This window comes from Saimiri boliviensis, chromosome 2 (genome assembly GCF_048565385.1).
Source record: "Saimiri boliviensis isolate mSaiBol1 chromosome 2, mSaiBol1.pri, whole genome shotgun sequence".
NCBI lineage: Eukaryota > Metazoa > Chordata > Mammalia > Primates > Cebidae > Saimiri > Saimiri boliviensis.
Window position 1 is genome coordinate 198,347,862 of NC_133450.1, and position 27,314 is coordinate 198,375,175.

At 37.1% G+C, this 27,314-nt stretch overlaps 1 protein-coding gene across 3 annotated transcripts in view; it reads left to right on the forward strand.

Moving 5' to 3' along the window:
• SLC44A1 (solute carrier family 44 member 1) overlaps positions 1–27,314 on the forward strand; it is a 186,126-nt gene that overhangs the window by 106,353 nt on the left and 52,459 nt on the right. For all 3 annotated transcript variants that reach the window (XM_010336001.3, XM_003925259.4, XM_010336000.3), the window contains exons 6-13: positions 3,352–3,521; positions 5,489–5,578; positions 8,959–9,098; positions 10,989–11,175; positions 12,756–12,921; positions 13,671–13,827; positions 14,534–14,617; positions 22,230–22,367. In XM_010336001.3, the coding sequence (XP_010334303.1) occupies positions 3,352–3,521; positions 5,489–5,578; positions 8,959–9,098; positions 10,989–11,175; positions 12,756–12,921; positions 13,671–13,827; positions 14,534–14,617; positions 22,230–22,367 (1,132 nt within the window). The remainder of the gene's footprint in view (positions 1–3,351; positions 3,522–5,488; positions 5,579–8,958; positions 9,099–10,988; positions 11,176–12,755; positions 12,922–13,670; positions 13,828–14,533; positions 14,618–22,229; positions 22,368–27,314) is intronic.

Sequence of the window (27,314 nt, forward strand, 5' to 3'; positions counted from 1 at the left end):
CCTATATATTATTTCCTATTACGTTTGCCTTCTGTTTTTGTTATTCCTTACCATTAGCAACAGATTTTGACTATGAGCTAGACAATCAGCTTGTGCTAATTTTATACCTTTAAATTTAGAGCATCAGGTTGTTGTTTGTTTTTTTAACTGACATAGATTGAATTTTGGTGTAAAGGACTGTTGTTATTTTGCTCCAGTTCTTTGAAGGATACTTATAAAAGTACTCTTTCCAATTGAACAAGTGTTAATAAACAGTGTAAACATGTTTGAAAGGATAAGTTCAGAGCAGATATTACCCAGTATTTCCTCCTAAATAAAAATGAAGGGTTTTTATTTTGAGAGTTATAGTTATTCTCTTTTAAAATCATCTCTCCTCATCCTAAATTGGAAAAGAAGAAAAACACTGAACATATTGGGTATCTGTTCCTATATATAATTTTGAATCGTCGATTTATGAGTGCCCTCTTGGATGATGATGATAATCTGAAGAGACTTGCAGAGTACTTACTCCAATGGAGAAAGTAAGAGAGAAATGGAGTTACATGCAGGGTGCAAGGTTAGAAGAATTGGGGCTATTTTGTAGTTACCTGGCAGCAAAAAGAAAACAGGAAAGCCGGGCTGAGAAAAATAGTGGATACTGAAAACAAGAAAAAGACATTAGTATCCTTAAGTGGATATATTTTATGTTCAAGGTTGGAGACAAGTGAGTTAAACAGAGACTAAATCAGAGATGATAGGCTAATAAATAAAGAGGATGGAGATATAGATAGTCATGAAACAGAGAGGATTTTAGTTTTGAAGGTTAGAGAACCAGGCTTTAGTTTAAAAATGTGGTTAGAACAATGAGAACACATGGACACAGAGAGGGGAGCACTACACGCTGGGGTCCGTTGGGGGGAAATGGGGGAGGGACGGGGAAGTGGGGAGGTGGGAAGAGATAGCATGGGGAGAAATGACAGATACAGGTGAGGGGAAGGAAGGCAGCAAACCACACTGCCATATGTGTACCTATGCAACAATCTTGCATGTTCTTCACATGTACCCCCAAACCTAAAATGCAATTTAAAAAAAAAATGTGGTTAGAAGAGTCCTTAGGCAGAGACATTAACTTGCAGAGATAGCATCTAGACAACATCAGAAATTTCATCATGACAAAGTTGTCGGCTTAAAGGTTTCTGTCACAAATCAGCTTCCATTGACTTAGAAATTTAGTGTTAAGCCTGGGTGCAGTGGCTCAAGGCTGGGTGCAGTGGCTCACGCCTGGAATCCCAGCACTTTGGGAGGCCAAAGCAGGCAGTTCTCAAGGCCGGGAGACAAAGACTATCCTGGCTAACACGGTGAAACCCCATCTCTACTAAAAATACAAAAAATTAGCCAGGCATGGTGGCATGCACCTGTAGTCCCAGCTACTTGGGAGGCTGAGGCAGGAGGATCGCTTGAACCTGGGAGGTGAAGTTTATAGTGTTACAACGAGCCAAGATCGTGCCACTGCACTCCAGCCTAGGTGACAGAGCAAGACTCTGTCTCCCCCCCAAAAAAAATTTAGAGTTAGTCTTTTTGATTCTCATATTTTTAACTAAATCTACTTCATTTAAAGGTATTCCATAATTTAATATTTTTTTCTATCATTAGCAAAACACTCTTTGGTTAAAAAGCAATGACCTGAATACCTATAATTCAAGCATTTGTTAGAATGCCCTGGCTTCCTGCACTTTCTGATACAGTATCAAACCTTTGGCATTAACTTTCACTAATACCATTTTGGAGGTTTACACAAATGCACAGGGATACAAGAGGCAATTTTTAAAAATGAATATTAAAGTCATATTATGTCATCATTTTTGGATATATTTACTAAAGCAAGACTAAGGCAAGGCTGGATCTTTAAAATTATATTATTTTAATGTTCCACCAAATATGACAGCACAGAAAATGTTACTTATTCTTACCACTAATGGTGCTCATTTACTAACATTTAAGGGAAACTGATACATAGTGTGCTTATACTCTTATTTGAAAAGACACATTATTTTTCAAGGAAGCGTTTTGCTTCAGGTCATACAAAGTTGCTTTGCTCAGCTTAGAAAGCTTTTAGTGCCCAACCATGTAATTTTATTCACTCGTTGGACCAAAATACAGTGCCAACCAAGAATGAGAACACATTTATATCATTCCAGTCAAAAATGTTGTAGCTGCGACTTAAAGTTCTATGAACATATTTTCATGGATACCATTAAAAAAAGTTCTGGAAATGTGGGATACATGTTAGCGATGGCTAAATTTTAACATAATGCACACATAAGTGTGTATGCATGGACTTGCATATGGTTCTCTTGGAATCCAAGTAAATCACAACCAAAGGCATATTCATAGTTCTTTGTTTAAAATCTCTCAGAAGTTGAACAATGTTGTAACAAACCAGACTAATGTCACAGTTCACATATAGCTGTAATCTTTCACAAGTAAAAGCTTCAGTCCATATAAGCCTAATATAAATGGCTAAGTAATTGGTTATTTTGCATCTTTTTAGACACAGATAATCTTGAATTAATAGTAACTGATAAAAAGAAAATAGTCCAGAATTCTGTGACCCTAACAATTCTGGTATTTTTCACTTTTTAAATATTTTCTGTTCTCAGGATTATGTGTGATCTTTTATGTAGAGATATCACATTAGATACACTTTTTTCCTCTTCTATTATTACATTATAAACATTTCCATATATTAGTACTCATGGTTACTGTTTTAAATAGCTGCCTATTATGCTGTTTGTTGATGTCTCAGCATGATTTTGTTTCTATGAGAGGTATTAAGCTTATGCCGTAAACACCTTTATTAATCTGAGATTTTGTATGCTGTTTTGTTAGAGGAAACATTCTATTAATGGTGGCACATTTCAAGTAAAAGCATGTGCTTTTTATTTTTAAATCGCTTATGGCAAAAATTCATTTTCAGTTCAATAAAGTATGTGTTTGTAAGCTTTGTCATCTGCCCCTTGATTGGTAGATGTGCAGGCTAAGGAGTTTTAAGTGTTTGGTTTTGCTTTTGGTAGTTCTGTGTATGTATGTGTGTGTGTGTGTGTGTGTGCATTTCTTTTCAGAAGGGGAGGGTAATGTCTTCTGTTGGAACATGCACTCCACCCTCTTTGATAAGGCTTGTGGTAAGATTTGCATCACTACCCATGACAGTCATCCTCATAGCATTAAGCACACAGCTCTTAGCTCCCATAATGATGTGTGGAGGGTGGAATGTATTGCAGCCATATTCACCTTTCATTTGTGTGTTTGATGTGGCATTTATATTAAGTAGGAGTAATTTTTTTTCTGATTTTTTTTTTCTTGTGTCACCAGTGCACCTATTCCATTCTTCCATCGCTGTGCTCCTGTGAACATTTCCTGCTATGCCAAGTTTGCAGAGGCCCTGATCACCTTTGTCAGTGACAATAGTGTCTTACACAGGCTGATTAGTGGAGTAATGACCAACAAAGAAATTATATTGGGACTTTGCTTGTTATCACTAGGTAATTGTTTTTCTCATTATTAGCTATTGCATAGTATTGCAGTAGAAGACTGTTTTGTCTTTTAGCCAAAATATGAATACAACTGGGGATACTTGTAAAATGTTTAACTTCCCATAGCCAAAGTCATTGTTTCAGATTATATAGTTAAGAATATGTACATATAAGTATGTATATATATCTGAAACTCATTCCCTTTTTTTCTTTCATTGGAGAAAACTGGTGTTTTCCCAAACATTGGTTATTATGTCTATAGCTACTTTAATATGATAGCAGGAGGCTTCTTTTAATGAATCAACAATCCTCTGTTTTTAGTTATGATTCCTAAATGGTATATTGACTTATACAGGAGGCTACATATTCTCTTACGTATTCCCATCTAAGAACTTAGATTTCTGATAGATTACTTTTGAAGTTTGCACTTTTCTTTTATTGCTGCAGTGCATAGTATCAATGTATTGCTGGAAAAATTAGGAAATCTCCACCTGTTAGCCACTGAGTTTTCTAGTCAATAAATAGATAATAAATACAAATTTTATTTTCAAGGTTAAAACTCCCTATATTATTCTAGAACTATATGTAGCCTTATCTAGAACTATTTATAGGCCTCTATAGTTGGGAGAAGTAAACTGTGGTAGGAACCAAGAGCTATTTCATGATATAAGTAAACAGTATTTATGCCTGTTAACAATTATAACCATTAAGAAGATACAAGCTGTATTTCCGTCTTTCCTGTCATTAGAGAGTATTTTCTTTTTGCTTAGGTAGTACTTGACTCAATTGAAATAATGCTGTCCATATGAAAATCTATTTCTGTGATATTTGAAAGGCTCCCATCTGTTTTTGGTTCCTGTACATTTATTGCAAAAGTGAGTACCTTAATAATGTTACCTAGACACAAATCCCAACCATTTATTTGGCTTTGCAAGTGGCCCCCAAAACCTTGACTATTAGTCCAGCTTTATATCAAAAATATTTGGTTTTTGAAATAGTTGAATACTTTAACCAAAAAACTAAAAATCCTATTAAAAATAGTGCCAATAATATTAAGCCATTAGAATTCTATTTTTTATCAGAATGATTCTCTTTTGAGGCTTAAGAATGTAATATAAACTTTAAAAATCTTTGTTCATTTGTTTGTGGAATGGGCCTTTAGATAATTAAAATTTTATAAATTTTTATTACAGAAATGTATTTCCAGTGCGAGGATTAAATCTTTTCTTTCTTCTTTAAGATTTTTACTCAAGATTATAGCACATGGAATTTAGCTTGGGTAGAGGGTAGCAGAATTGGCTTTGTAACTCAGGCAGCTTTGCTCCTTTTTGAGGAAGGTCTCCTTACCTGGGACCCCCGACTTCAGTTGAGAAATTAGACAGAGGAAGTTTGGCCATAGTAGGCTTCAGGATGTTATTCTATAGGATCAGACTGTCCACTGGAGTTCTAGAGGAGAAACAGCTAGAAAAGGATAAGATGCCATCTAGTTTGTTGACTGACTGTCAGAGAAGTTAGTTGGTCCTGAAATACATAGATTACTCAATAAAGTATAGCACCAAATTTAACTGATCGCTGCCTATGTGTAGTAATTTTTCTTGTCACCAACATGACATGTCATTCTCTACACTTTGTGTGCTGGCATGTATGTTTGTATGTCTGATGTCTTCCCCGTGGTGAATCCACAACAGTCTTGTGCTGTTTTTGAGTCACCATGTGCATTTGCATGTGTTTGTTTTTTTTTTTTCTGTAGTGTATAAACCCACAGTTAGGTGACTGGTTTCGAGTGATGCTATTTAAGTGGTACAAGTAGCAAAGTCAAATACAACAGCAGCCAGTTTCCTTCCTTATCTAAATTGTGATCAATAGCAACCAATTATTTCCCTGGGGGGAAAAATAACAATTGAGAGGGTTTTTCTTTATATTTACCTGCATTTTCAAATAATATTCTGTATGTTCTCTATTTATCTTCCCTGCAGTTCTATCCATGATTTTGATGGTGATAATCAGGTACATATCAAGAGTACTTGTGTGGATCTTAACAATTCTGGTCATACTTGGTGCACTTGGTAAGCTATTTATTTGTTTGTTTTCATGGTACTTAATTACTTTGGTAGAAAATAGAAATATAAAGAAGAAAATAAATTTTATTTTCACATTCTTTATCATCAAGGAAGAGTATTAATTTTTGCCTTAAAATTTTTCATAATTATATTTGCCACCTCCCCTCATTTCATCACTGTTAGCATTTGAAATCCAGACCTTTTTTTTTAATGCATATGTATATGAACATATATAGTTAGATTTTACCAGCTGAATATGAAATCTTTTAGTAATGGAATTTGTCCTCATTACATTTATAATCTTTTTTTTTTTTTTCTTTTTCTTTGAGACGGAGTTTCGCTCTTGTTACCCAGGCTGGAGTGCAATGGCGCGATCTCGGCTCACCGCAACCTCCGCCTCCTGGGTTCAGGCAATTCTCCTGCCTCAGCCTCCTGAGTAGCTGGGATTACAGGCACGCGCCACCATGCCCAGCTAATTTTTTGTATTTTTAGTAGAGACGGGGTTTCACCATGTTGACCAGGATGGTCTCGATCTCTTGACCTCGTGATCCACCCGCCTCGGCCTCCCAAAGTGCTGGGATTACAGGCTTGAGCCACCGCGCCCGGCTACATTTATAATCTTCACTGTTATGTTTGGTCTTAACTGTTCTCATCTGTTCTGTCTTTTCCTAAAATTCATTCTTTCTTGTTTTGTTTTCTGTCTTTGCTACATGAACTGTGTTTTCTTTGGTTATCTTCACCCTTGCTTTGATGGTATACATTACATTTTCACTTCTACAGTTTTCAGAAAATATTCTTTAGACTACTGTGATTGTTAAAGTCAGAAATAATATATGTTCAATTCTCCCCTACCGCCCTTAAATTTAGCATAAACTTTCCTTCCTTTCATAACTACTCTCTTATCCTCCCTCCCACTTTTTGCCCTTGCTAAATACTCGGGTTATAATTAAAGTTAAAATATTACTTTCACTTGCTGTATCTTTTTAAAAATCTTATTATCTTTGCCTTAAAAACTTCTCATAATTATATTTACATTTAAGTTTTCCTGGACTAGTTTTAGTAGGAACTACTGGTCCTTCTTCCATAAAGTAGTTCAGAACTGCTAGTGAGGAAAACTAATCAGTTATTTGGAAATACATTTGAAGAGGTCTTGCCGAAGGTAAAGGAAAATGACAAAAAAGTAAAATGATAATTTAGAAGATGATAGGAGAAGAATAAACAATGACCTTAGGAGACAAAAAAACCAATGGAACAGAAATAATAATCAAATACAGAAATAAAAAATTTCAGAATTGAAAAAGATTCCCTCAAAAGATATAGGCAAATTTAATTAAGATTCAGAATTCGACAAAACTTTAAAACTCTACATATTAATAGTATTGTGTTGATTAAATTAGATCACATCTATAAAGGACTTAGCACAGTTCCTAACACAAATTTGAATGTTTAATAATAAATAATGTCTACCACGACTATTGTGAATAGCTTCCTCCTTGACATCATTATTACAATTTCATTCTTTTTTTTTTAACTTAAGCTTTTCTCCTATAATTTATTTGTTTGTAGAAACATATTTTTTTCCACTTTCTGAATATATAAACATTTTTTCAAACAATTTTCTTATACCTGTAAGACTTAAAAATGGAAACATTTCTCTTGCTCTAAAAGGTTTTTCCCAATTTCTGGTAGTTTTGATTTGTTTCCTCCTCTTCAACAGATGGAAAATTTATACTTAGTGTTTGCCATCGATTAAGGTATGGAATTTCCCTTTGACCCTATTCACTCTTAACTTGAGTGCAGATGTTGATGTATATCAACTTCAGTTCAGTTTTTTATCTCCCAGACATTTATCGTATCAGTCACACACATACATATCTCTACTTGGAATCATACATTTCCCTTCTGTGACTTACAAGGCCTTACAATTGCGGTCTGGTCCCAGATACCTCTCCGCCCACATCTCTACCACTTTCCACATCGCTCATTGCAGTAGCCGCAATGGTCTTCTGACCCTCATACTAGGCATTGTTCTACCTCAGCCTCTTTGAAGGCTTTGCCTGGAACACTCTTTCCTTAGATAGTTTTATAGATTGCTCTGTCTTTGATTCCATTACTCAGATTTCATCTTATTAATACCAGCGAGACCTTGCTTACCCATCTTATATAAAATTGCAAAGCTTCCCAAACCAAACACTCTTTATCCTTCTTACCATGAGACTGTTTCTTCCTTAGACTTAATATACTATATACTTCCTTGTTTTCTTTTCTTTTTTTTTTTTTGAGACGGAATTTCGCTCTTGTTACCCAGGCTGGAGTGCAATGGCGTGATCTCGGCTCACCGCAACCTCCACCTCCTGGGTTCAGGCAATTCTCCTGCCTCAGCCTCCTGAGTAGCTGGGATTACAGGCACACGCCAGCATGCCCAACTAATTTTCTGTATTTTTAGTAGAGACAGGGTTTCACCGTGTTGACCAGGATAGTCTCGATCTCTTGACCTCGTGATCCACCCACCTCAGCCTCCCAAAGTGCTGGGATTACAGGCATGAGCCACTGCTCCCGGCTTTTTTTTTTTTTTTTTTCCTATTATTATATAAGTTCCATGAGCAGCAAGAGTTAGGACTTGGATTTGTTTACTGTTCCATCTCTAGCTAGAACAATAGGTGCTGTAAGCATTCAGAATGTTTGCTGAATGGGTTGAATGTAGGTACGTAAGTCAGCTTTCATATATAGAGGCAGATTTCTTTCCCTCTTCAGTCTAGTTCTTTGAATCTCTCAATCAGTGTTGGAGATTCAAAAATGCTCATCCCTAGCACCCACCACTGTCAGAGATTTCCACTTTGTTTCTCCCTTCTCCCTTTGGTGGTAACTTTTTTGCAACTATTTTGATTTGCATTTATTCATTATACAGATATTTAATCAATTTCATGACTCTGTGTCAGCGCTAGGCACAGAGGTGTCTGTGATGAATACAACAGAGAAGATCCTTGCACTCTTCAAGATTCATTGATGTTTTCTGTGATGCTTATTTTCCTTCCTTCAGCCTCCTCAACTTAAATGCTGAGGCTCTTTCTTTATGATCAATTCCTCTCAGGGGTATGTTTCTACTGGCTCACTCTTAGCTTCATAGTCAATAATAAATACATCTGAAAGAAGCTTATTTGATACACTGAAGGATTTATATGTGCTTACTGTGAAGGATGATAATAGAGTAATGGTCACTTACTTTATGCTGGCAAAAAGTTATAGCTACATGCTTCCCAGCCAAAGTATGTATTGCCACCGCATTAGTCCCATGATAACCTGTAGGGTCAAGAAAATTAAGGATTTATGTTACGCATTTTCTTAATGCTAATTCATGCAATAACAGTTGAGTTTTTTGTCTCCAGGAGGCACAGGTGTACTGTGGTGGCTGTACGCAAAGCAAAGAAGGTATCCCAAAGAAACTGTTATTCCTGAGCAGCTTCAGATAGCTGAAGACAATCTTCGGGCCCTCCTCATTTATGCCATTTCAGCCACAGTATTCACAGTGAGTATAGGCGTTAGTGTGTCTCTCTGTTTTGCGTTTTTATTTGCAGGAGATCATTAATGAAACAGAAACTCTAGCTTTTGCATTCCTAACTCTGATCTCCAGTAGATAATAGCTCTGTCCCACAGTCTATGAAACACTAAAAAGTCTCTTGAAGGCTTCCCTCATGGATATGTGCTATTTGATGAAACATTTTTTCTACCACCTGCTCTTTTTTTTTTTTTTCTTTTGAGACAGAGTGTCGCTCTTGTTACCCAGGCTGGAGTGCAATGGCGCGATCTCGGCTCACCGCAACCTCCGCCTCCTGGGTTCAAGCAATTCTCCTGCCTCAGCCTCCTGAGTAGCTGGGACTACAGGCACGTGCCACCATGCCCAGCTAATTTTTTGTATTTTTAGTAGAGACGGGGTTTCACCACGTTGACCAGGATGGTCTCGATCTCTCGACCTTGTGATCCACCGGCCTCGGCCTCCCAAAGTGCTGGGATTACAGGCTTGAGCCACCGCGCCCGGCCTTACCACCTGCTTTTTGAGAGAGGATTTTCACCTAGAATTTTCACCATTTGCTTACAAGAACATATTTCTTATTGTTATAATATAATTACTTTTAAAAATGGTTCCCTTTACTGCAGGAAAGTATATTTAAAAATGTATCATTCCACTTACTTGTTCACTAATTATTTCCCCATTTTTCTTTCAAACTTTTTGTTTAACAGTATGGCATTATTTGAAAAATATAGGTGTGGTGAGGTGCAGTGGCTGTAATATCAGCACTTTGGGAAGCTGAAGTGGGAGGATCACTTGAGCCCAGGAGTTCTAGACCAATTTGGGCAAGAGAGTGAGACCCCGTCTCTCCAAAAAATAAAAATCAGTTGGGCATGATGGTGTACACCTTTGGTCTCAGCTACTTGGGAGGCAGAGGTGGGAGGATCACTTGAGCCATGATTGTGTCACTGCATTACAGCCTGGCCAATAGAGTGAGACCTAGTCTCCAAAAAATATATGTGTGTGTGTGTGTGTGTGTGTGTGTGTGTGTGTGATTCACTGCTTAGGTATTAAGCAATAAAATTACCAATTAACATGAGGTTAAATAATTTATATGTATATCTTTGGTCCATCATGGTACTCTTTCTGAAAAAAGAAAAAAAATCAGTCTACTTCTCAGAGCAATCACAAGCTTTTTATTGAGCATAAGAAACAAAAAATAAAGCCACTATAAAACCATTGGTGCCAAAAGATATTTGTTACTTATTGTTATACAGATATTACAACAAAATATGAGTGAAATAATCTCATTTTAGGTACAATTTGCTTTGCCAGCTGCTGGAGATGGGAATTGGTGGTGGGAGGAGGCAAAGGGTGAATCTGACACAGATCCCACTCTTAAAGAGTTCTTGGTCCAGTAAGGAAGATACAAATAAAAACCTCGTTTTTGGCCAGGCGCGGTGGCTCACGCCTGTAATCCAAGCACTTTGGAGGCCAAGGTGGGCGGATCACCTGAGGTCGGGAGTTCAAGACCAGCCTGACCAACGGCGAAACCCCGTCTTAAAAACAAAAACAAAAACAAAAACAAAAAACTCGTTTTTGTGGTGTATCTGTTCAAATAAATTAAGAGTCTCATCCTGACTGACAATATGTTTTGATTCATAATGAGTGGCAAAGGGAAAAGGAGAAAAATTCTAGGATGTATTAATAAATTGAGAAATCCGTTTATGTTTTGCTTTAAAGGACACTTGGTAACCATAATATACAATTGACAATAAATATTGCAAGAATGATACATACTGATAAAGTATTACTGAAATGCAAAGAATGCTACCTCCAGGTTTCAGGATGAAAGGTTTTATGTTTTCACTATTTATAATAATAACTGAAACCATTCTCTCTATACAGGTGATCTTATTCCTGATAATGTTGGTTATGCGCAAACGTGTTGCTCTTACCATCGCCTTGTTCCATGTAGCTGGCAAGGTCTTCATTCACTTGCCACTGCTAGTCTTCCAACCCTTTTGGACTTTCTTTGCTCTTGTCTTGTTTTGGGTGTACTGGATCATGACACTTCTTTTTCTTGGCACTACTGGTAAGAAGATATGCTTCCTTTCTCTTGGTGACAGGTGTGGTTTGCATTCCAATATTTTAGAACATCAGAGAGAGGTAATTCTTCAGACATTTGTTGATGAAGGTCCAATAGCTATCAGAACTTGTAGTGGTATGGCTCTTCAATAACCTACTCCACAGTCAAGATTTTTTTTTTTTTTTTTTTTTGAGACAGAGTCTCTTTCTCTATTGCCCAGACTGGTGTGCAGTGGCACGATCTTGGCTCACTGCAACCTCCGCCTCCCAGGTTCAAGCCATTCTCCTGCCTCAGCCTCCCAAATGGCTGGGACTGCAGGCTTGTACCACCATGCCTGGCTAATTTTTGTTTTTTTGTTTTGTTTTGTTTTGTTTTTGTTTTTGAGATGGAGTTTCACTGTTGTTACCCAGGCTGGAGTGCAATGGCACGATCTCTGCTCACCACAACCTCCGCCTCCTGGGTTCAGGCAATTCTCCTGCCTCAGCCTCCTGAGTAGCTGGGATTACAGGCACATGCCACCATGCCCAGCTAATTTTTTGTATTTTTAGTAGAGATGGGTTTTTACCATGTTGACCAGGATGGCCTCAATCTCTTGACCTCGTGATCCACCTGCCTCGGCCTCCCAAAGTGCTGGGATTACAGGCTTGAGCCACCACACCCGGCCTAATTTTTGTATTTTTAGTAGAAATGGGGTTTCACCATGTTGCCCAGGCTGCTCTTAAACTCCTGGTCTCATGTGATCTATCCACCTCGGTCTCCTGAAGTGCTGGGATTACATGTGTGAGCCACTGTGCCCAGCTCATATTCGTGATTTTTTAGAACATCCTAGCAATGTAAGTCTAGATCAGGGAAGGCCTGAAATTACATTCTAATTCTGAAATGGTCATGAATTTGAAGTAAATTCCTGTACTGATTTAGACATTTGGATTTACCCTAAGACGAAGCAATGAATGCAGTGTCACTCAGGAGTTACTTCACATCCCAGGTATAGCCAAGGATCTACTTACTTTCTTGGGATTTTCTAGTTTGAAAATGATCTGACCCTAGTTAGAGCTCCAAGTGATGATATAGCTCATAGTTAGACAGACTTTCTGGTAGCCATACTCAATAACAAAGGGTAAGCTTAAGGGAAACTAATTGCAAAAAGTGTCATAAGGATAGTAAACTCGTATGTACCTATGTAACTTATCTGTCCCTTCAGTACACACACTCAGCAATTGAATATATTAATTTCTGTACTTTGCTAAGATACCATGATGATTGGATAAATAATAGGTCTTGAAAAAAACGGAAGTGTTTGAAAATTCACACCTAAACTAAATAACTGATAATGTAAGAAGAATTTTATCAAATAGAACAACTTGTAAAAGCTTTATATAATGCCTTTGAGGACATCAAAATGCATAATAGTACAATTCTTAATTTCACAACTTTTCAAGTGATAGTTATTTTTGTCCCTTTATGAAATAGCACCAGGATCAGGTTTGTGTCTAGGAATAGGGCCCTATATTGCTGTCTATTTAACTGCCATATTTCTGGGTTTGTACTTTATGTGCTTCTTCTTTCCTTGCTTGATATTTTCCTAGGCAGTGCTGTTCAGAATGAACAAGGCTTTGTGGAGTTCAAAATTTCTGGGCCTCTGCAGTACATGTGGTGGTACCATGTGGTGGGCCTGATTTGGATCAGTGAATTTATTCTAGCGTGTCAGCAGATGACAGTGGCAGGAGCTGTGGTAACATACTATTTTACTAGGTGAGAATTGGTTGTTATCAGAAAACTCAAGTTCATCTAAGGGATGTGTCCACAGGATGGAGGGGAAGGGAATCAGACTGGGGCTGTAGGAGTTTCATTTATTTAACAAAATAATTAGAAATGAATACAACAGAGTGTTGTATATAGTTGATAATTCTGGGAGGTGGTCAAATGAGAGATTATTGTTTTATTTATACTTTCTGCAATTGTTTCAAAAAATTATGATGTCACAAATTGTATTTAGCAGAAAAATAAATCTTATGGTGGTACCATATGTACTTTTGCTTTTTATAAAAGTCAATCAAAGGACAAGTCTTTTTAGTTTTAGATCAGAACAAGTGTGAGTTCCCTTTGCTAACTTTGGAGCCAAGTATAAAAGCTTTAGGCCTTATAAGTTTTCTAGTGTAATGAGATTCCAAGTCTATATTGAACATCTTTTTAAATTCTGTTTTCTAATTATATGATTAACCCCATAAGTATTCACTAATAAAAGCTTTCACAGTACAGTTTTATTTAACTTGAAGTATTAGAGCATCAGAACCCCACAAAACTACAATGACATTAATTTTATATAGCATGTCTATAGCATTTATATTTGTTATATATCACTTGGCCATTTTTTCATAAAGCTAATATAAGAATGATGAGCTGATTTTTTTTTTTTTTTTCACTGCATTGGACTCTATACCTGTGTCTCTATCCTGATCTAGGCTTTGTGTTAATTGTCTTTTTGGTCATTTTTTAAATAGGGATAAAAGGAATTTGCCATTTACACCTATTTTGGCATCAGTGAATCGCCTTATTCGTTACCACCTTGGTACAGTGGCAAAAGGATCTTTCATTATCACATTAGTCAAAATTCCGCGGATGATCCTTATGTATATTCACAGTCAGCTCAAAGGAAAGGTAAGGGGAAAATGCATTTCTGTACTTCTGTGGGCACATGCCAGACCTCAGTTCTGCATGTAGTAAAGTACCAAATAATGTTAAATACAAAGTTGTGTTTTCTTCAAAGTCTTTACAAGGTGAAATCCAGCCCTTCTCCCTTGTCGCCCAGTCATGCACTCTGTATGCTCCAGCAAATTTCATCTAATCACTAATTACTAAATGTGTCCTGTCCTGCTCTTCCTCTCTGTTGACTCACATACTCTTCTCCTTAGAACTCCTTCCCTATCCTTGACTGTTGGAATAATATGCACTTCAACATAGTTTAACTCAAATTCTACCCCTTTGTAGAAACCTTTCCTGAGTCCTCCCATCTCCCAAACAATGTGTCTCTTTGTTCTCCACTCTCATAACACTTAATATCTATACTATATTCTGATTCTAACCTTTTTTGTGTTTAGTATTCTTTTTCTCCTACTAGATTGTAAGCTCCTTGAAGGTGTTATAAACTTCACTGTATCTTTTATGCAATAAAGATGAAATAAATATTCAACTGATTAAAAATAATTCAGTCATTATGTTTTAAGGAGGTAATGGACAAGTACGGAGGATTTGAAGCATAAATTGTGATTTTTAACTTTTTATTTATTTTTCTAATGTTTGAAGTCCTCTATATGACAGCTTAAGTCTTTGGTTTTTTGATTATTTCAATTTTTCCCCCATCTAGGAAAATGCTTGTGCACGATGTGTGCTGAAATCTTGCATTTGTTGCCTTTGGTGTCTTGAAAAGTGCCTAAATTATTTAAATCAGGTAAAATATTTTTAAAATAAATCTAATATTTACTTTCAAAGATAGGTTCATTGTTTCTTCTCCCAAGATAAATAAACTAAATTGAAAGATGTTTTTCTTGTGGTATGGTACATTGTATCTTTAATTGTCTTTTTAATAGTATGTCTATTTCAATAATACTCTTATTTTTTAAATTAATGTATGTGCTTACCAAGGCTCATTATTATTTTAATTTTTTCCAACTTTTATTTTAGGTTCAGGTGGTACATGTACAGGTTTGTTACATAGGTTATTGTTTTTGTTTTAATAAATACATAAAGCATCACTAGGGTTTGTCTTTCAGGAAAAACATTTATCTCTTATCCCTCAATTCACATTCCTTCATCTTTAAATTTTTCCCTAAGAATCTGACTATTCTACCTATTAGTATCTTTTCATTTTTAAATATGTTGTTTGAAAACTTCAACATAAAGCTGTGTGATACTTAATCCTTTTTACAACTAACTACTATCATTCAAACTAGTATGCTCTCTATGCTGATTCTTTTTTTTTTTTTTCTCAACGGGTAAACACTATGATATTGGCCTGGGAAATATTATCACCGGGAGTACTATTTATAAGGTTGAATGGAGGAATTGGGAATTGATATTTATAGGATAACAGGCCTTAGGGAAATGGATTAATCCTCTATCTATGTCTGAGGATCTAGGAGTCTCTGTGGGGCACTCCTTCCTTCTTTTCTTTATTTTTTTAAGTTACTTTTCCATTCCTTGAAAATCAATTCTATTGCATTAATGCCCTCATCTAATAGGCCAGAGATAAAATTGACTTTCTCACCATTTATTGCTAAGTGATTGAAGACTAGCATTGCACTTTGCATTCACTCCAGGATAGTCACAGGTTGATAGTCCTATGGCCATGGTATTGAGCATGCCTGGACTTTGCTTTATTGGGTTCTATGGTAATATGAAAAAGTAGGTATGATATTCCATTAGCAAAATACATTCTTATAGATCATAATATTCCCTATGGATGTACAAGTGTTCGGAAGCTCATTCTTAATATAATTAGTAATGGCCATAACAACCTGAAAATTTGTGTTCTTTAAAATTGGTTTCAGGCCAAGTTGTCTTTATCAGAAAGTTGATGGATACACTAAAGATTATCATAATTGCATTTTTATACTCACTACTAAGTAGCTTATCCTCAGAGAGATATGCTAAGCCCAGATCTCTAGTCTCAATCCTACTACCATCCCCTAGGTACCTTTTACTTTTGCAGTTTTCCAACACTGGACTAGTTCCTACTTAATCTTAATAATTCTGCCTGAGCACCACCTCCCAGAAGCCATCCCTCTTCACTTCAGCCCCTCTGCTGAGCTTCTAATACTAGGTCATATCGTTTTTGTTTTTTTTGTTTTTTTTTTTTTGTTGTTGTTTTTTGAGGCGGAGTTTCGCTCTTGTTACCCAGGCTGGAGTGCAATGGCGCGATCTCGGCTCACCGCAACCTCCGCCTCCTGGGTTCAGGCAATTCTCCTGCCTCAGCCTCCTGAATAGCTGGGATTACAGGCACGTGCCACCATGCCCAGCTAATTTTTTGTATTTTTAGTAGAGATGGGGTTTCACCATGTTGACCAGGATGGTCTCGATCTCTTGATCTCGTGATCCACCCGCCTCGGCCTCCCAAGGTGCTGGGTAGGTCATATCTTAATGTTCAAATACTAACAATACTTTATCGAAATTATCTGTTAACTTCCCTTAAACTCCTAGCTCCTTTAAGGTAAGGATATTCTTTTTCTTGGTCTCCTCACAAGCTAGCACAGTACCCAATATACAATAGGTAGTCTTTAAGTGTTTTCTGAATGAATTATTAATTATATTAGTGAATAGTTGGACTCTTTAAAAAGACTAACAGGATGATATAAAACTATAAAAATACTGAAAAGGAGATGTGCAGTTATACTGAGGAAGAAAATAAATCATGTGATATCAAGATAGCTGATAAAAGGTTTTAAAAAATCGAAGGTTTTCAGCATATCCCAAGCTAAACATTAGTCAGTGATTTAGTACCGACAACCCTGAGATGTTGGTCTTTTTTATACAGGTTTTGTTCATTTTGGATCAGCATTTTGTAGTCATGATGTTCGAGGTTTAAGCAGAACATTAAAACAGTAGTAAATCAAACATGTGAGCAAAGGCTTAGGGAGAGTTATTCTGAACTCATACTTAGTAGTTCTGTTTGGGAATACAAAGTGCTGCAGTGTGGGGACTGATCACCTGCAGTGCTTCATGTCTCCTGGGCTCACAGGAAATGCCACATGTAAAATGTGGCCAACACAACTCTGTAAGGCTAGCATTATTTTCTCATCTGTTTTATAGATGAGAAAATTGAGACTGGCATCTTGTGACAGATCACAAGACCTAAAGGTGGAAGAAGTTTTCGACAAAGTTTTCATAGCTCTTTCCAATGTATCACACTGCTGCTATTATATCACATTCATATACATGTAAATATATACACATTTCTGAGTGACATAAACAAATACAAATATGGTTTATTATAGAAAATGTTGACATCTCAAGTTATAATGATTCATTCTATAAACTAAGACAATGATGTTTTTAAAGAAAATATATTGATGTCGGGTGTGGTGGCTTATGCCTGTAATCCCAACACTTTGGGAGGCCGAAGTGGATGGATCATTTGAGGTCAGGAGTTTGAGACCAGCCTGGCCAACATGGTGAAACTCCATCTCTACTAAAAATACAAAAATTAGCTGGGTGTGGTGGCACTTGCCTGTAATCCCAGCTCTCAGGAGGCTGAGGCAGGAGAATCCCTTGAATGTGGGAGGCAGAGGTTGCAGTGAGCCAGAGGTGGCAGTGAGCCAAGATTGAGGCATTCCACTCCAGCCTGGGCAACGGAGCAAGACTGTCAAGAAAAGAAGGAAAGAAGAGAGAGAGAGAGAGAAAGAGAGAGAGAGAGAGAGAGAGAGAGAGAGGGAGGGAGGGAGGGAGGGAGGGAGGAAGGAAAGAAGGAAGGAAGGAAGGAAAGAAAAAGATCTATTGAACTTAAAATTTGCAACACATTTATAATTTTTATGACCTTGAAAACATCTAAGAATTTAGAACAAAACTGGATGAAGGCTACAGTATGGGTTTGACTTTGTTCCCTGTTTAGGCTTCTATAACAAAATACCATACACTATGTGACTTCTAAACAACAGAAATTTATTTATCATAGTTATACAGTTTATGAGAACTATTCCGATAGTTCTAGAGGCTGGGAAATCCAAGATCAAGGCACCAGCAAATTCAGTGTCTTGTGTGGGCCTGTTTCCTGGTTCAGAGACAGCGCTTTCTTGCTGTGTCCTCACATAGTGGAAGAGACAAAACAGCCCTTTGGGGTATTAAAAAAAAAAAAAAGGGCACTAATCCCATTCATGAGAGTAGAACCCTTATGACCTAATCACCTCCCTAAGACCCTACCTACTAATACCATTACCTTGCTGACTATGTTTCAACATACGAACTTTGAGAAGACACAAACATTCAGACCATAGCCTTCCCCTTCTCCCCTTTGCCTCAAATAAGAAAGGAATAATTGTAATTACCTTTTCCTTTATTTAATTTATAAGGATCCACGCAGAACTGCACATACCCTATTCCCTTAGCATTGCTGTCTAGCTTGCCCCTGTTGAGTCATTATGTGAATATATTAAACTTTAAGAAAATTTCTAGGTTCTTCAGTAAAGAAAGGAAAGAAAATATAAAAATGAAGTTGTGTTCTGTGACAGATGGCCACACAGACCTGTTTCATGCATGGTGACCCTCTGCCCTAACATATTTTGTTTCACATGATCAGCACTTTTTTACTATATCCTGTCACACAGAAGTAAACCAGGAATTGGCGTGGGCTAACAGGTATCCTTTTAAAAAGATTCCTCAATGGTGGTCATCCTTCATCTTGCTCGTGGAGGTTGAATAGTCTCAAGTTTGTATCCTACCCAAGCAGATGTTGAGCGTGGGCTAAATGTTAATCACCGATGTCTATCTGTGGGCAGTTTAGCTCCAGATAAGGAAGGCTGTCTGAGAAGAAGGTGGGTGGACTCTAAAAATCTCAACCAAGAAGTCTGAAGAAAGCTCAGAGAACAGTTATCAGGGAAAGCCACAGGGACTCCAAAATTCCTAAGGACCTTAAGCATGAATTCTTGTAGACTAGGAAGTATAGAAAGAGGGAATTTTCATTGGCTTGCTATGATCTGCAGCACATTTTTCTTTCTGAAGAGGTCATCTTGACCTTTGTGTATCCAGTCCATCTTCCTACCTTGGGAGTGAGTGAAGGAGCTTGCAAAATAGGCATCTACTTTTTTTCAGTTTGATTGAATACAGAGGAATTTCATAGATCCAAATTTAGAAAGGTTAAATTTCTGTGAGTACATCTGACCCTTAACAAAAATTTCTCAGAGGGGTGGAGAAAAGAAATTATCACTGCCTCTTTATCTACAAACAAATAGACTTCTGCCCTAAAAGCAGATGGAATGGGGCAGGGCAGGGTGATAAGAAGGAAGCAAAAGAGGAATAATCATAATTCTCAAATGAAAGGAGGCTTCTAAAAATTAATGAGGGAAATAAAAACGCTTTTATAGTGTAGTTTAGAAGTGTTGGGCATCCTCGCATCATCTGGTCTGATGATGACACAGGAGAGAGAATGGATATGTGGGTCCTCTCTTGCTTCTGTCTCAAGGAAATTCATGGTGAACTGGAAAGGGTACAACACTGTAGTTAAGAGTGAGTTGTTCCTTATTGGGGGTGGGAGTGGACATAAGCTAGTACCTAGTTGATTTACATGGATTGTCCAATTTCCTTGATTCTAGGCATTATGAAACTTTAGCATCAGGATGCATCTCATAATCAGTATGTATATTTAATATGGTAGGATATTTTCTCATGAAAACTTGTTATGAATAACTGGCTCATGAGTCTCTTGATGAGATCTTAGAATGTGGGAAATAAGGTGTTTCTCTTCAGAGGAGTCAGATCCCAGGTCACTGAAGGCTTTTATCAATTATATTGTTTAACTGAAGAATTACAGTGAAAGATGCTGAAAGATTAGCGATTGTGGAGGAAGTTACTAAAACTTATAATAAGCACATATGGTTTGTACTTCCAATGAGAGGGTGGGTTCCACATACAGTAGATGAGGTAGATATTAATCCTTGGCAGTACTCTAGATAGGACAGGAGGACAGCAAGCTTTTTCTATAAGGGACCAGAGATAATATTTTTAGCTTTGTGGGCCATACAGGATCTTTCACGGCTGCACAATTCCATCACTGTTGCATGAAAGCAGCCATAGACAATGAGCACAGCTATGTGCCAGTAAAACTTTATTTACAAAAGGAATTGGCAGATCAGATACGACCTGCAGATGGTAGGTTGACAGCCCCTGCTCTAGAATAAATTGTTAACTGAGTGTTTTTGTGAGTACTTAGGGAACTGGTGAGAACTGGAAACCAATCTGTGTTCTTTGAGAATAGAACTAGCCTGGGCAGTTCTTCTTTATTGTTTTTCAGCAAGGTTAATGTTACACACGATCAAAAGTATAGTTTATTTTTACTTCATTGAGGCACTTGGCAGAGTATTTCAAAAGAAGCTTTTGTAGAATATAAAAAAAAAAAAACCTGGAGCACTGCAGTTAGTTAACTCTGTGGTACCTGCTATCGTTTGTCTGATAAGAAGCACTGGCAGATGGCAATGTAAAGGAGCAAGAAGCAGGAAGATGCTAACAGAAACACTTAGTTCTTTAAAATATTCCGTATTTTAGTTTTCGAAATAAAAAGACTTGTAAACATCATATAGTTATATATTCTGATGATAATAAACTGCCCCAATTTTTATGATGGAATTCTATATATCAAAATCATACTATATTTCTTAGAGAGCACCATCATTTATTTCCTACTGCCCCATTACTGGAAAAAGCTTAAGAACCATAGGTAGTGACCTGCTCAGTACAGTACTGTACTCTCTTTGGCTCTGAAATGTTCTGCATTTTTAATCTATGAATTTAATCATATAATGGCAGGATAAATTTTTGATAATTCAAACCTCATCTTCATTACAGACTCCTAATAACTAACAAGCTTATAATTAGATCCATAAATTGTAGACTGTCTCTCCTGGGCTCAGTGGTTAAAGCTTTATAGACAGCACAGTGTAAAGTAAGCCCTTTATCTCCAACAGTTGCCCGGCAATCCCAACATTCGGGATTTAAGTCAATTTAAGTCAATGCTAAACCCAAAATTCCTTAGGACCGAAAGTTTTAGTCACAAAGTTCATACACTTTTCCTTCCTAAGACTCAAACATATTTGGTGTTATAATGCTTTTTCACATTTCCCAGAAAACATCAATGCTGTTCTAGAATGTAACATAAAAAAGAATGGGGAAAAAAAAATCAGTCTATGACTAGTAGGTCAAAGAGCACATGGGGCAGCAGAAGCAGGTATAATTGAATGAAAGTGTACCAGCTGGAACTCAGTATTTTAAGGAACAGAAAGCTCAGCTCAATCTGGCCTGAACGAGGGAGAGAGAGAGAAAAGGGGAGAGGGAGACAAAAGTGGAGCAGGGAAGAGCTAAGATTCTTAACAATTTATTAGCTTCTATAACTGAAAAGTTAGAGATCTGGCAAGTTCCCAATGTCTGAATTGTCAACAAGGCAAAGTACCTGGTTCTCCCTACTCTAATTTCATGGTGTTGGCCTCACCCTCAGTTTTACACTGTGACCTTCAGCAGCTCTTCTCATTATATTAACCAAACAGCTATAGCCATTCATACCCTCACACCTTTCCAGAGAACCTATGGAAGAGAAAGAAAGCCTCTTTTTTCCAGAAGCCCCAGGGAATATCGCTTTTGCTTTCATCGACTCTGATTGGTTTATTCACCAATTCTGAACCAATCATTGTGGCCAGTAGGTAGAATATGCTAATTGGCTGATGTCAATCAAGACCCATCCCCAGAGCTCGAGGTAGTGATAGTCTCACTGGGACTGAGACAGGGAATGGGGTAAGGCTGTTTCCTCAAATAAGATTTAGGGTTCTGCTCCCAGGAAGAGGAGGGGTATAAAATGCCAGCCGTCAGAGTTGTGTACTACAAGAGCTGTGAGAAGTGAGAGCATAGGAGAAAGCCACCAAGGAGGAGAGAGTGGATATTCCAGATAAAACAGCACAGCAATCTGATGCCCACACCCACCTCTTCAGCTTTTAAAGCATCACTGAAATGATTACAGTGCACCGCTGATGTTCACAGTCACGACCCTGAGACATCTAGGAAAGATTAAATTATGTTTGATTTACTAAGACAGGGAAGAAGTTAATGGATGTTAGAAAGGTCTGTGTATGTTTTAATAAATAACAGCGTTTTTAAAGGAACAAAATGAAGCCAAATGGAAAGTTATTTTTACCATATGAGGTTTTAAGTCTTATATTTTCTTGTACTCAGTCTCAATCTTCACCTCATTAAAGGGTACCATATGTTTGACTGAAATATTTTTAAGCTATGTTTTAGCTGTGTTCAGTTTATATCTTAACAAAAGAAGTTCGGTTTTTGATGAAAATGCTGTTTTTGCTTTTGTCCAGAATGCATACACAGCCACAGCTATCAACAGCACCAACTTCTGCACCTCAGCAAAGGATGCCTTTGTCATTCTGGTGGAGAATGCTTTGCGAGTGGCTACCATCAACACAGTGGGAGATTTTATGTTGTTCCTAGGCAAGGTAAGACCAAGTATTTTGTCTGCAACATACAGTAATTTTTACATATATATTTGCTCTTTTATTTTAAAAATATCCAGCCTGCCAGAAAACTAAAAGTAATAAATAGCAGGTACTTAGAAAGCCCCTACTATGTGTCTAGCATTGTTATAAGTACTTGACGTATATTGTGCTCATTTAATCCTCAGAATAAATTTTTAAGGTAAATTCCATTATTATCCTCATTTTACAGATAAGGAAACTTAGACCCGGAGAGGCTAAGTCATGTGCTCATCCTTCTCTTTACATATTTCGAACTGTAAAGAATTAGGAAATAGTCTTCCTTGTAGTTAGTGGTACTGCAGCTGGAGCCTGACTGCCTGGATTTCAATTCTGGCTCAGTCACTGATAGCTGTGTGACCTGGGCAGGGTAGATAATTACTCTGGGCCTCAGTTTGCTCATCTGTAAAATTGGAATATAATAGTGCCAAACTTGTAGGGTCGTGAGATTAACGCATGGTTAATACATGTAGGGTATCTAAGAGAGTGCCTGACACATTTTAAGTTCTCAATGAATGTCAGTTGTCATCATTATTATTATAGTATTATGTGTAAGCCCCTTTAAAATAGAGCCATTAAAGAACAAGACTTATACTTTCCTTAGAAGTGTTGAACAAGAGGGAATTTATTCTATACTATTAAAATACTGCAAAATATTCAATAACATAGTTAGATTTCATTGTATCTGAATTTAAAACCATAAAATACTCAGAAATTTTTCTTAATTGGAGAAAGAAAAGGACTAATACTACCACCACTGTAACTGAATAATGTATCATTTCTATATATTTCTTTCCATGTTTTTTTATTGGCTTGTATTTCTCTATAGTATAACAATCACAGCATACATACCTGTTTGTTCTGCCCATTTCTCTTTATATTACATCCATATTTATTTTTCATCTAGCTTTGATACTTTTCACAGTTACTCATTATTACCATGGTAAATATCCACCAAATACTGTTTTTAAACGTTCTCTTACTATTGAACAGTTGGGTTGCCCTAGCCAACTGTGTTTTTAAATGTTTTTGTAAAGAAAATATGTTTGGCATGGAGAAGCATAGCATTGTGTACGGTGAAGTGGATAGGTTCTCTACAGCTGATTCAGAAAGACTTCACAGTCTTTATTTTTACTTTTGTTTACATATTTATAATTTATCCCTACAGCTAAGAAAGATATGAAGCAACTTAGAATAAAGGCATATATATGTATATACACATACACACAGCAATTTTTTTGGTGGTGGTGGTGACAGAGTCTCACTCTGTTGTCCAGGCCGGAGTGCAGTGGTGCCATCTTGGCTCACTGCAACCTTCACCTCTCAGGTTCAAGCAATTCTCTGCCTCAGCCTCCTGAGCAGCTGGGATTACAGGTGCCCACCACCATCCCTGGCTAATTTTTGTATTTTTAGTGGAGACAAGGGTTTCAACATGTTGGCTAGGCTGGTCTTGAACTCCATATGTATGTATTGAAGGGAACCGGGTAAAGGTACATGGAAGCATTCTACTGTTTCTTACAACTGCATATGAATTTGTAATTACCTCAAAATTTTAAATTCAATTTTTAAAACTCTGAATTTAAAAAGAAAAACTAAAAGACATCATTATGGGTTCCATTTCTATGGTACTCTAACATTTTTATGGAATATGAATTAGATTTGCAGGGGACCTTAGCTCTTCCAATTTAGTGACTTGAAACATACGGTCCCTGGCAGATAGGTTCCTAAAGGTAAAAATAGAGATTTATTTTAAATTTAAAGCTAATTTAAATATTTTAACTATTGATATTTGTCCTAATAAAGCTATCTGAAAACCCTTCAAAATCTCAAATTTCTTTGCTTCTATGTGAAATTATTTTACCTCTGTTTGGTAATATCTTTTCTCACACTAATTATATCTTCTAGTTAACAATTTATTCAACTTGGATTAATAAAAATTGAGAATATGAATTATTACTTATAAATGCTATTTTGTTGGTAAATGATATCTTTCAAAATGTAGGTTTTCTGGGGAAAGGGCATCATAAATGTTGCACTTACAATAGCAAAAAAAGAAAGAAAGGGAGGGAAGGAGAAACATTGCCAGGCATTGCATTACTTTTCGAATGCTTGTTTTAACAATCATGGGATGTATGTATTATTATGCCTCTTTTAAAGATGGAAAAACAGGCTCAGAATGGTTCAATGAACTTGCATAGAGTTACAAAACTAAGTACTAATTCTGTAATTCAAATCTACGTCTTTCTGACTCCAAAACTAGCATCCTTTCCTTCCTGCTTCCCACATCCTACCCAAAGTGTGAATCTCTTCTACTGTATTTTCAAGAATTTATCCTCTAGAATGTCTATTTTTTTTTTCTTTTTTGAGATGGAATCTTGCTGTTTGCCCAGGCTGGTCTTGAAGTCCTGGGCTCAAGCAATCATTCTGCCTCAGCCTCCCAAATAGGTGGGACTGTAGGTGCAAGCCATCATGCTCAGCAAGGGATATCTTAGCTTCTAAAGTCATGCACCCTATTAAGAAAAAAGTTTGATCATGGCTGTTCAATATATTTATATTTATTTATCTATTATATATATATATATATATACACACACACACACACACACACACATATTAGTAACAGTTGTTACTAATATAGGCCTTATAAAGCATACTAAAGAAGACATTTTAAATGTATGAGACATATACTGGAAGTCCCAGGTGATCCTGTTAAGAATACTCCCTAGGATGTGTGTACTCCACCATGGAGATCACTGATCCACACCAGTATTTCTTGAGACATAGGCTTTATCAGCACCTGGGATGCTTTTTAAATGTCAGCTACTGGGCTTTATCTTGGATTCAACCAACCAGACTCTGGGAATAGGGCCCAGGAATCTGCATTCTAAGCCTTTCTGCAGTTTGAGAACCATTCGTGTATCTACTTGAATAAGTGCATAATACTCTTTCAATGCATTTAGGAGTAACTACTACATTTTTTTTTTACTAAACATCACTAGTTGTTGAAGTTGTCCCTCGCATGACAGTATCTAACCTTCCATCTCACCAGCTTTTTTTCTCAATAGCTAGTTTGTTTGAGCCGCACCTTCTTTCTATAACTAACTTTACCATTTCAAAGGGGCTTAATTTTTAATAGCATGATAAGAGCATGAAGAACCTCAGCCCTTCAATAGGGTGGACATGTAACATTTGGAGAGTATAGTATAGTTATTACTCACTATAAAATTGAAACCAGGAGAGTGGAAGAAAATGGAAGTAATGGCTGAGCATGGTAGCTCACACCTGTAATCCCAGTTCTTTGGGAGGCCGAGGCGGGTGGATCATCTGAGATCAGGAGTTCAAAACCAGCCTGGCTAACATGGTGAAACCCTGTCTCTACTAAAAAATACAAAAAAAAAAAAAAAAAAAAAAGCCAGGGGTGGTGGCTGGTGCCTGTAGTCCCAGCTACTCAGGAGGCTAAAGTGGTGAATCGCTTGAACCCAGGAGGCAGAGGTTGTAGTGAGCCAAGATTGTACCACTGCACTCCAGCCTGAGCAATAAAGTGAGACTGTCTCCAAAAGAAAAAGAAAAAGAAAATGGAAGTAATTAAACATCTATGGAAATAACCCCAGAAAATATGTCACTATAAGAGAAGATTTATAAGTGTATTGCTACAAAAATGATGGGGAAGGCCAGGCACGGTGGCTCACGCCTGTAATCCCAGCACTTTGGGAGGCCTAGGCGGGCGGAACACGAGGTCAAGAGATCGAGACCATCCTGGCCAACATGGTGAAACCCCGACTCTACTAAAAATACAAAAATTAGCTGGGTGTGATGGTGTGTGCTTGTAGTCCCAGCTCCTTGGGAGGCTGAGGCAGGAGAATTGCTTGAACCCAGGAGGTGGAGGTTGCAGTGAGCCGAGATGGCACCACTGCACTCTAGCCTGGTAACAGAGCGAGACTCTGTCTCAAAAAAAAAAAAAAACAAAAATGGTAGGGAAGTCTTCCAAAGCTTGGGTGGACCCAGATTTGCTCCCTAAAAGCAATTTATAGCTTAACCAATGTCTCATCTGAGAGAGGGATCAATTTATAGCTGAACCAATGTATCATCTAATGCATTTAACTCCAGGTTAAGATAATGGTGAATGAAAAATGCTTTGATGATGATAAATATTGGAGAAAATGCCAAAGAAGAATTATCAGTCTTAGCACTAGACAAGAAGAAGCTGCCATGATTCTAGAGGTCTCTTTTGTCTCTTGACTTAAGGCCTTATACAAGACAAAGTCAAGGGCTAGGTAAGAGTGTGTCTAGAATTCAGTAGAATCCATTACTGCTGTGTATCAATCAATATCCAAATATTTGCTGAGTTTTTATCTGGAAAGAGCACTGGGGTTGACAACATAAGACCATTATTTGTGTAGGAGCTACTTTTTTTTTTTTTACTCTTGTGACCTTGACGTTGGATCTACTCTTTTCTTCTACTGAGGTCGGCTAGCATCTCTAAGTTTGTTTCCCAGTCTATAAAATGGGATGATAATATATGCCATAAACCATTCATAGGATTATTGAAAAGCTGGAATAAAATGTATTTTAAAAACCACAAAAATTTTAAAATGCTGCATGTGAAATGATGAAGCATCAGAGTAGGTGGTTCTTGACAATAATTAAATTGGCTATTTCTTTTATTCTTTTAGCATGGATGTTTTTGGCAACCACTTTCTTCACAGAGAGTCCAAATATATACTTCATGGTAAATTATGTTAAATTTACCACATATTCTATGTGAAATAAAATACGAAACACAGAAAAAGTTCTGAGACTATAGATATTTGTTGCAGCATTATTTATATCTGAAAACAGTATAAATCTCCAACAGTAAGAGAATGATTAAATGTATTTTAAATCACTCATAAAATGAAATTATGTAGCTGA